The following is an 11260-nucleotide window of genomic DNA, read 5'->3' on the forward strand; positions in this document are numbered from 1 at the left end:
CAAGATAAAAACATCATCACAATGACAGTGACAGTGAGTGCCCTGTTTCTCTACACCCCTTCTTGCATTATTGAAAATAAATCCACTTTAACAGCTGCCTGAGTCTTGCTTTTGGGTCCAGTTCTCTCTATACTATGTCTATGCAACACTATCGGTTGTATCAAATTAGCTGTTGGCTATCTTCCCCAGTTAGTTAGCACAACCATTAGCACAGCTGTCAAGGACGAATAATCCCCAGTTGCAAAAACACTCCAGCGGCTGTATATTCACGTGTAACACAATGCTAAAATTTCCATTGTGTTTGGTGCGAACATACCATAAGGTAAACACAACTATTATTAGTTTCAGGTGATTGTACACTACTGAAAATATAGTAATATTAATTACTAAATCTACACACTGGACCTTTAAGGGGTGAAGGAAACCCCTCAGTGGGTCTTGAGCGGGCCTCTAGTGCTGAATTAGATTTTTCAGCCACACATCCTCTGCTGCCATGACAACTGTTGAAAAGCTGTGTGTTGAGCCAGCTGAGGAGGAGTTTGTTGTAAGTTTCAGGAGTTTTTCACAGCAGAACCAGACAGCGCCGGAATGAAAGTCTCTGTGAAGTGGCTGTGAGCTGATCACAGGAGGGACAGAGAGAAAGAAGAAGTTATTCAACCAGGTAGGTTCAAGTTAATCCTGGTCTGTAGCAACAAACTGCTCAGCTGTGATTTGTATTTTTGTCAAGGAGAAGAATTTTGTCAGATGTTTTATTTTATTTTGTTTACTCTTAATTTGCAAACATTGATTGAAAGATGTTTAAAGGTCCAGCTGATAAACTTAATTTCAAAGTATTTCATCAAATTTTCACGTACGCAAAAGTCCAAGTTAAAGTTCAGGAGATAAACTTTTTTACTATTATTCAAGAGTTCAACACTCAAAAACTCAGCTAACCTGTTTCATCAAAATGTATCACTTCTGCCATGTTTACACAAGGTCTCAACGGTGTTTTCAAACCCTTAAAACAGAGACTTTTGAAAACCCGTATTAGTTAGGAAACTCCAGGGTTGTGTTTCAGCATGCAAAGGCAAAAACTGAAACTTTGAAAACAATGACCATATTTGCTTTGCAACGACTCCCAATCTGTGTTTTCCACCTCCAAGCCAATTTCAGAGCGGCCAAAGAGTGGAATTACAACTCCCATGTCCATCACATAATGGCATTGAGCCCAAAAACACTGTTTCCCATAGACTTACATTGGTAAAGACACACTTGTAGATTAGTGAGATCCATTTTTTAAGCATTACAACCCCTGCGAAATGACTTGTTTCACTATCAGGTTTTGATCCATTCAGTCCGATAATATTTGGAAAGTCTAGAAGAGCCGCACGATTAAATCATTGTATCCCCATTCAAGTTAGAGCATTAAACCAGAAGTAGCCAGCTTGACCAACAGAAGTCTCTAGTGCACATGCTCTATGGGCCCAATGATGCTGAAGCAGCGTCGATCATCCGGGCACTGAGCGATACTGGCCAACGCTGTATCCAAATCTCTTAATACTTCCATGCCTTCACCTCATTGTCGGTCAGAGCCAAGGAATCTCTGGTCTCACTTTTCGCTTTTGTTCCCTCGTAGTTTCAGCAACTACGCAACCAACTGCAGAGCTGACGAACTGCTTCCTGTTTACATTTGCAGGTGCATGCCCAGTGTACGTGAATGGTCATGTGATAGATGTTTTTGGACATGTTCGACTAGATGCAGATTATTCCTGAAACAGTGCTAAGAAATCATTTTCATTTTAAAGCGAAAATGTATTTGTGTGGATTTAGCTTTATTCTGTTAGCCTGGAAATCCAGACCCAAATCTAGAAAGATTTAGGGTCTGGCTATGAGTAATGCAAATGGCCCAACTCGAGGGGCGGCACCAAGCATGCATTTGTAAATATCACTGCACGCAATTGGATAACACTACGACCAATCAGAACAATACACGGGGTGACGTATCCAGAGCTTAGCTACCAGCGGAGCTAACTGGTAGATTAGACTCTTGCCGTATCCGGTCGGCAAAACAGCAAAAACGTCCTTCTTGCAAAGGAAAGATTCGAGCGCCGTCTTCTGTTCCTCTTTTAGAGAAAAAGCCAAGTCTAACTCGTTCATTGTAGCGGCCAAAGCCGTTTCAAACAACTGGTGTTCATCCGTAGCCATCTTGCAATGTTTACTGACTGATTCCGGACTTCGTCGTCGCAGCGCTGTCGTCATCTGTTTAGCTCGCCTCTGGCCCGCCTATATCAGATACACCGATGTGACTGGTGCAGCTCGGTTCCAAAGGCATGAGTAATGAGCATCATTACTGATTGCCAGAGTGACTCGCTGAGCAAATTCAAATTGTGCTCTAGCGAGAACTCTGGATTTCCAGGGTATTATTCTGTGACGTGTCGGTGAAGATTCTCAGTCATCCAGGTCATGGTAATCGTAGGTGCTGATATCGTAGGCAACTGGACTTGCTTGCGTTTCTTGAAGACATTCCACCTCTCATCCAAGAAGCTTCTTCAGTCCTTCTTGGATGAGAAGCAGAACGTCTCCAAGAAACGCAAGCAAGTCCAGTTACCTACGATATTAGCACTTAACATTTATTCTGTGACATGATCAGGATGTTCCTGGATCATGCTGTGGTCACAAATATTTAGAAACCTGGTGGTGAGTTCTGTCTGAAGAGCCCTAACGCTACAGCTGAGTCTGACGAGTCACAGATTTTGGTTTAACCCATCAACACTGACAATGAAAGCCAAATTCATTCGTGTACATCCATTAATTTGTGTAACCCAGACCTTTCTTCACCATTTATCACCTTCTTTTACAGTCATCCTCGTTGGACCCAGAGGCCGCCATGTTTTCCCTGTCGGAGCTGGCGCCTCTGAACCAGCACCAGAGTAGGTCCAAACTGTTGAAGCCCTGGTGGGAGGTCTTCATGGACTACCTGGTGGTCCTGATGTTGATGGCATCTGTCCTGGCCTGTACTGACCAGCTGTCCAGGGACCGAGTGGTGTGCATTCCCTGGGATCCACTTGCCACTGCAAATACCAGTAATCCTTCACCTAGCGGGAATGCACTGTCTCCATCTTTAAAGCCCCCAACCCATGTTCCACACATCAGCCCTAATCTTCACTCTACAGCCCGGGGTCGACGCACACATCTGGTCTACCAGCAGTATGTTTACATTAACCAGGTACTGTAATACTAGACTCAGCTGCCTTTATCACTGAAGATGATGCAACAGATCAGGTGAAACCAAGGGTGTAGTGGAGGGTATACACAGGTATAAGGGTTTTATCCTGCTAATCTCTGGCCTTTTACCATAAACCAACCTATCAGCCCAAAAGGCATTGGAATATATCGAGGAGTATACCCACTTCCACCTCAGTTACCTACCCATCTACTGAATAGTACACCCACCTCATCAACCACCACTACACCACTAGGTTAAACCAATTTAAAAAGTTGACTGTCAAGTCCCTCAAAGCAGCTATACTCCATATTTTGATAACAACAATGGATCACATGTCTTATATGTGAGTGGAGCATTTAGCCACCAAAGAGGCCAATATTTCCCTCAGGAGTTGGTGGAGACTAAACTGAGATAAGAGAGTGAATATTGGACTTAAATTGATCAGGTAATCAGAAACACAACTCTGATGATGTTGCTTTGTATCTGAATGTGTAAATAAGTACCTGATAACCATAGGCTGTATCAAAAAATGGGCGTAACCATCGTGACGTCAACCACTGGTTTGTGGAGTCTTGTTTTGAAGCCACAAGTTTGGCATTTTGACTGTTGCCATCTTGGAAATTTAGATCCAGAAGTGACCATATTTGGATGAAAGGATGAAGACAAAGATACTCTATAACAAAAGCTGCATCAATGGTACAAAATGGTATACACGTCCAGTTTCCTAAGTGGGCGTAGTTGTCTGTAGTCCGCATATCCCCACCTTGTTTAGCAGTGTAGAAAACGTTGTGTGGACGGATGAAATCAGATTCAGAACAATACAACATTATATAAAGTGCAAATTTAATGTTTGTTCCTTTTTTAACTGCTCATCTGTATCTGCTAGCTTAATGTCTGATATCAACCGAGTGTAAGATCACGTCAGTTGTTGCCACATCTTGCAAGAGTATTTTGCTGATGTCTTGAACAAAATTAATTTTCTCCTGATTTGGGTGTCTCAAAAACTGCCATTTTAGAGTCAGAATGTGTACAAGGGTTGAAAACTGGGTCCAATTTTTACTTCAGTGACTATGGAACAAAAAAACAAAGCAGTCATAATCTGTACTCATGTTCAGTTTTCCCATTGGAATAAATGGACTCAGGACCATTGCAAGTCTGCTGAAGGGGCAAGGTAGTGGCGAAGGGCGAAACCCATGTGACACAGATCCAGGAAGTTAATCTAAAGTGGGTCATCTCGGTTTATCAGCAGTCTCTGGTAGAAAATTGAATATCCAACTCATTGGAGGGTCTTTTTTGTACAACCAAATGCGGAGCAAGACTTTTTTAGACAACTAAAACATTACAAATAACTTTCATGAACTGAAAACAGACTTAAATAGTGACACTTATAGCTATGTCTGTGCTCTATGAATCTGAGTTATGCCTTGGTTATGTTAGCTAACCAACATTGTCACCGTGGTAGCGACTTCTCATTGGATGGCACCTATTTGTCACTCAAAGTGGCCACCCCCTTAACTATGCATGACTTCAAGCCTTCATAACATTAAAACAGATGAGCTATGTAAATAAAATCACCACCGTACAGTTGCAATGAACGGAAAAATTAGATATAGAGACCAAAACCATTTTTGTTTCAGGCTGTAAACATTTATTTCTGCTGTAAAGTTGAGCATCTTAATGTGGGGGTCTATGAGGATTGACTCACTCTTGGAGACAGCCTCAAGTGGCCATTAAAGGAACTGCAGTTTTTGCTTCAGTTTTCCTCTCTGCAGGCTGACGTTTGGTAAAGAATGGTAATATGTAACATACCCTGTTGTGTTCACAACATGTTTCCACTGACCCCAAGTGGACAAAAAAATTATTGCAGGTTTAAGTGTGTACCTGTCTATTTGTCTGTCTAGGTGTGTTACCATGAGGCTTTGCCTTTGTGCTCCCGCTTCTTCCCCTACATGGCCCTGCTGCAGTCTCTAGTGCTGGTGGCTAGTGGCTCCTTCTGGCTCCACTTCCCCCACAGCTCCTCCCGCATAGAGCACTTCCTGGCCATCTTGGCAAAGTGCTGTGAGTCACCGTGGACATCTCAGGCCCTGTCTCATGCTGCCCGGCAGGAGAGCATCCAAGAGATGGAGGTGCTAGAGGAGAGACGACCACCCCAGCCTCCTCTTTCAACTTCACCTTCACTGCCAGTAACCCACACAAGACGGACAAGTGTAGACTCTGGCACAGACAGCCCACTTCTGAAGTGGTCAGATAGTGCATCATTCGCCGCACCTCCCTCCCCGTGTCCTTCCACACTCTCCTGTGACTCCACCATGACGTCTACATCCATCAGCTCCCAGGCACACTTTCCATCTTCGAAGCCCCCTGTCATGGTTGACAGTCCCAGGCAGGTGATCAGTCTGGATAAAAGTGATGGGGAACAGGCCAGGGCACTGTTCGAAAAGGTCAGGAAATTTCGGTCCCACTGTGAAAGCTCAGATGTCATCTATAAGGTGAGAGATCCTCTAGTCTAGACAGTACTTTGTCTTTTCTCTGGTAGCAAACATTTTCTATTAATTTTTTACTGTTCCAAAAAGTAAATGTTTTATGACGTGATGTTAAAGGACTTTATATGTACAGCAACCATCTGTTGAGTGATGTTCTTGTGTTTCATCTCTTTGTTCATTATACCCTCTTTCATCTGTTCAGGTCTACCTGGCTCAGACGATATTCAAATTGCTGATGGTGACGCTGATCTTGAGTTACACCATCCCTCTCCTCAGTTCCCTCTCCTTCAACCACACCTGTCACCCTGAGGAGCAGGCCTTGGTGGGCTACACCACCTTTGAGTGCATCCATGTGCTCTCTTCCCTTCTACGCAAACTTATGGTGGCTTACCTGACCCTGCTGGGGCTGTACGGCCTGCTGAACTTTTACACCCTCGGCTGGATTTTACACAGGTTAGTGCATTTGGGGAAGCAGGGCAAACCAGTCGTCAGAATAAATGTTGTCACTGCACTCTGGAAACCATGTTACGTTACATTTGTACAATAATGTGGCGGATATGTTGAAACTCGTCAATGAACAGATGCTGATGTTTCTAAAAATCAGGATGAATGACTCGCAACACTGCAGGACTCTTTGCAGAAAAGAATTGTTTATTGCAATGTGACGTACGTTTCGAGCTGTATGCTCTTCGTCAGACCGGTGCAATAAATAATTATTTTCTGCAAAGAGTCCTGCAGCATTGCGAGTCATTCATCCTCTTTTCATCTACGACTATCGACTCAGCACCTGCCCTTCCATGGTAAGATGTGCGTGTCTTTTGTTTGATTTGTTGTTTCTAAAAAACACCCAGTTTTGGTGGCACAATTGCTGCTGGTGATGCTGCTAATGCTGGGGCAAAAATAATTAGTTTTCAGAAAATGAAGCTCGATCTACTGACGACACCGTTCCAGCACAAAATGTTGGACAGAGTTAGCGACTAGCTGGTGACCATAGTGAGGCTGCATTTGGATATGGTTAGGAAAAGATCACGTTTTAGCTTAAAATAATCACTTTTTGTAGCACTATCATGGCAAGAAATGCAGCGATGTCGTGTTTCATAAACCCGCTTTTCATGGCACAATCCCCAGCCGAAAGCACAGCAATGGGTCGCTAAAAAACACCCATGTTTGGTGGCTTAAAAGCCACATGAAATGCAGCAATAACTCATTAAAATACAACTAGTTTTGTTGTTTGTTGTTCTCGAACTGTGGTCTGCAGCTTGGTAGATATCTTGCATGGGTGACACACCATCCACCATCCCCTCCACCTCCAGGGGACAAAGTCAGCTCGTATACTACATCACTTTAGAAGCGTTGACGTGTTAAGTATGGAATTAAAGAATCAAAGAAAAGTAGTATGCCAGCAGTTTTTTCTTCTGATGACTAGACTGCAAATAAATACAAATTTTGCTCCACTTCCTCTAGATTCATGAATTAATTGCTGCAGGTTTCTACTTCCTACACGTTGATTTTCATATTTGATTATAAGCCTTTGAAACTTATCAGCAGCGCTTTGTAGTACCTGGTTTAAAACATATAAAATGTGCAGACAGCGTGAGGGGAATGTACGACAGTTTTACGGTCAAATAGGATACAAGCTTATGAATAAATCATTTGTCACAGTTTGAACAAGATAAACATATTAAATGGTTGATTAATAGCTTGTTGAGAGTTGAAGTAGACTACACAGGCTGTAATTGTTCAAAGGGCTTTTAAACATAATAATGCCCATGATGTTGAGCATACCAGAGGCCTGATTATAGGATTAGTGTAATTCTGTTTTTTGGGTTACATTATATTCTGTGTGATAAATTTCTCATGTTGTTTTTGTGCTCTGTGCCCTACGTAGCTCTCTGCGGCAGTACTCCTTCCACTCACTAAAAGAGCTGTGCTCCCTGAGAGATGTCCCTGACCTGAGAAATGACCTGGCTTTCCTTTTACACATGTTAGACCAGTACGACCCTCTGCTGGCCCAGCGTCTGTCCGTTTTCTTGTCGCCCGTCAGTGAGAGCAGGCTGCTGGAGGAAAGCTTGGAGAGGCGCTGGGGGGAGGAGAAGCTGCATGCCATGACTAGCGTGGACGCAGAGGGCTGCTCCAGACTGCAGCTGGTGGCCCTGCCTCACCTCCCTCCTGCCCTCTTCAACCTCAGCCAGCTTCAGGTCCTCAAACTGGAGCTCATCACAGATGCCAGGTTTACTGCACAGGTGGCCAACATGACATCACTCAGGTGAGTTTTACAGTCGTGAAGTCATGCTTTATACATTTAAACAATGCACATCAAATAAAAGGTTATACTTGGCACTTAAAATAATGTATATGGATAACTCTGAACACTGTGATGTACACACACATTGTTTTTCGATGCATTTAAAGCTGGGGTACGCAGAAATCTGGAAAAGCAAAGAGACAGCAGACTGAAAAAATACACCCTCCTCCTGCAGCTCTCCTGTCTCTGTCCTAAGCCCCTCCCACCAGACAACCACAGGCATATATTGATTTAATTAATCATATCTCATTGTAGAGTTTCACACATCACATCTGCAGCCCCTCCTTTCCCCATTGTCTCCCTCTCTGTTTATCAATTTAGATAAGAATTAGCTGCTAGTCACCCCATGGTCCCCCTGCCTCGCTCCTCACCACTGTGGATTGCTTCCCTGGGAGGAGAGCGGGCAGCAGCTCAGGAGGTGAACTCTTGGTTGTCATTTGGTCAGCACAAACCCCCAGCACTGGGTGTCACAGCAGGCTGGCAGCCAGCAGCAACACCAGTCTAACTTGTGTAATGGCAGCAACAGAAAGTTTGCTAATCCAGCAGGAAGTCAGGGCTGCCCAGTCCCCTAGAGCTGTGGTTTGTGCTGACTGGCATCCGTCTCTGGAGCTGGTGCCTGGTGTCCTCCCAACAAGGATATCTGTAGGATCAGGGAGTGAGATTAAGCACACACTGTGATTTGAGGCTCTAGTTAATGTTAGCTATATAAATGTGATCTTGAACCTGCAGCTGTGAGCCTTTAGCTCCACTTAGCATAAGGCTAAACTATTAGCAATGCTTTCTCTCCATCTCTGACATGCTTAATTTATATTGACACTTGTTTTATTTCGTTTACTGTCAGACTCTCTTTGAGACTCTTTTTTCCTTCTTTGAGTTGCTTTGCAGTGTAGGCAGTTGTTGCCAATACTTGAATAGCAGCTTTCTCTGCAGGACTTCCCACCATTGAATCTGGCGTGCACTTGCATCTGCTTTTGTAGAACAGCCAACAGGAATGCCCCCTCTCTCTGAAATGACCTGTGATTGGCCAAAGTGTTGTTTCGGGCTAGATTTTCTAAAGCCTGAGAACAGAGCCAAGAGGAGGTGCAGATATCTAGTTTTCTCTCAGACCACTTGAATTACAACATACTCAAAGACACCAAAATGAAAGTGCATCCCTCCACTTTAAATAATCAATATAAAAGCAATCAATTCTTTGTTAGATCTGTAGGTAAAAATGCATTTTTCTCCCATTTTTTTACTTTAACAGTCTACGTGGGTGTGCGCACATTTACATACCCCACTTGTTATTTATTTCATTATGAACTATGCTATCTCCTATTTTCAGGTTTTGTTGGATATAAGCACATTAAGTTTTTTATTGTATCTTCCCACCACAGGGAGCTCCACCTCTATCACTGCACAGCAGCGGTGGATCCCAGCGCACTTGCTGTCCTCCAAGAACGCCTCGAGGCCCTCCACCTCACCTTTACTCAACCATCAGAGATCCCCAACTGGGCCCTCTCCCTCCGCAGCCTGCATGAGCTCCACCTCTCTGGCCGCCTGAGTAATGACAGTGGGGTGGGTCGCAGCTGGGCACTGGGGAGCCTCCGCCAACTACGTCACCTCCGTGTGCTGGTGATTCGGGGCATGTTACAGCGGATCCCTGGGGAGCTGTGTGAGGTGGCAGGCAGCTTGGTGAGGCTGGAGATCTTCAACGAGGGCACCAGACTGCTTGTGCTGACAGGCTTGAAGCGGATGGTGGACCTGACTGAGCTGCTGCTGCAGGACTGTCAGCTAGAGCGTCTGCCCTCTGCCCTGCTGGCTCTCACCAACCTGCGGACACTCGACCTGCAGCATAATAACCTGAGAACTCTAGAGGAGCTGCTGAGCCTGGCTCCTCTGCGACGTCTGTCTTGCCTCCGACTTGCCTACAACCGTGTTCTGGCACTGCCGGCCAGTGTTGGTGTGCTGCGAGGCCTGGAGCTCCTGGATCTATCCAACAACCAGCTCCAGAGCCTTCCCCCTGCACTCTTCACTCTTCGCCGTCTTCGTAGGCTCCTGCTGGCTGGTAACCTGCTGGATGTGCTGCCTGTGGAGGTGAAGGCACTACAGTTGCTCACAGAGCTGGACCTCAGTGGGAACAGAGTAGAGAGCCTTCCCCCTCAGCTCTTCAGCAGCTGTTTGGAGCTGCGCATCCTTAACGTGTCACACAACTCTCTGAGCTCATTACCCAGGGGCATTGCAGCTTCGAGTCAGCTGTGCAGGTTGGACCTGCGCAGCAACAGTCTGGAGGAACTACCTGCTGAACTGGGCTGCTGCTCCGGCCTGCATGGAGGTGGTCTTCAGGTGGAAGACTGGCTGTTTCTTACTTTGCCTCCCCATGTCAGGGACCTCCTGAGCCGTTCTTGCCCCCCTTCTGGTACATACTCAGAGAGTCATTCCCGGCCAGAGTCCGACAGTTTCCCATACTTCTCTCCCACACAGTGGAGCTTCTCCTCTGCTCTGGAATCACAGATATAAGACTCACTATCTTACTGCTAACACTGATAACATTCTGTTAGTGAAGACCTTTTGTATACTGATATGTAACAGGATATGTGTTGGCGTACTTTTGGCAAAATGCTCATTAGCTGTTTTTTAAGAATGTTGTTTTTCCATTGGTTCTTTTCATGGTTTAACAGCCATGACTGTCTCATTTACATTTTAGCCCACAGAGTACACATCCTGCACATTTTTTATGCCACTAATAATTGAACTAATGAAGTGCCAATCAGTGGCTTGCGGGAAGATTCATGTATTATTCCACTGAATGTGTCTGAGCGTGCACTTGTTGTCTTTACCTATGACCACCAGAGAACAATAAACACAATTATTTGTATATAATTTTATCTTGATCTGTGTGTTTTATTATTGTTTTTGTTCCCTTAATTAGTATAGTTTCGTATAGTTTGCTGTTAGGTACTCTTTTCAGGCTAAATAATTCCTCATCATGGACATTTTTGCCCATGTAGTCCAAGCACTGGTCCCACATATTACAAAAATTGAAAAAGTTTGCCCTTCAGAGCTGAAGAGAAAGCCTAAAATGTAATTATGCTTTTTTTCAAGGTCAATGGTTCCAATTATATACTTGTATATATACTACATTATAGTGATGCATTTATTTTATTGTGCGCAATTATTTATTTAACTCCATGACCCTCGTCGGCTTCCATCCACAGCCTAGCACTGCTCTATCCCGCTTTTTTAAACTGCGGTGGACTGCGGCACACTTTTCATCCAATCGCTGGC

The 11260-nt window shown here is 44.5% G+C and overlaps 1 protein-coding gene across 1 annotated transcript; it reads left to right on the forward strand.

The window, feature by feature from the left end:
* The first annotated feature begins 623 nt into the window (after positions 1-623).
* Positions 624-10799, forward strand: si:ch211-106h11.1 (volume-regulated anion channel subunit LRRC8D). Its single transcript, XM_050069273.1, has 6 exons — positions 624-661; positions 2840-3205; positions 5107-5694; positions 5891-6141; positions 7577-7954; positions 9370-10799. The coding sequence occupies exons 2-6, from the start codon at positions 2867-2869 to the stop codon at positions 10490-10492; spliced, it is 2679 nt and encodes an 892-aa protein (XP_049925230.1). The 5' UTR covers positions 624-661; positions 2840-2866; the 3' UTR covers positions 10493-10799.
* Positions 10800-11260: the final 461 nt, after the last annotated feature.

The sequence above is a fragment of the Epinephelus moara genome, chromosome 18 (genome assembly GCF_006386435.1).
Source record: "Epinephelus moara isolate mb chromosome 18, YSFRI_EMoa_1.0, whole genome shotgun sequence".
NCBI lineage: Eukaryota > Metazoa > Chordata > Actinopteri > Perciformes > Serranidae > Epinephelus > Epinephelus moara.

What these genes read in the sequence shown, in the direction of transcription:
- si:ch211-106h11.1 (XM_050069273.1), top strand. Translation starts at nt 2,867, where the DNA reads ATGTTTTCCCTGTCGGAGCTGGCGCCTCTGAACCAGCACCAGAGTAGG. An exon ending in AGTATGTTTACATTAACCAG is followed by an intron (nt 3,206 to 5,106) that starts GTACTGTAATAC and finishes TTGTCTGTCTAG; the next exon opens with GTGTGTTACCATGAGGCTTT. An exon ending in GCTCAGATGTCATCTATAAG is followed by an intron (nt 5,695 to 5,890) that starts GTGAGAGATCCT and finishes TCATCTGTTCAG; the next exon opens with GTCTACCTGGCTCAGACGAT.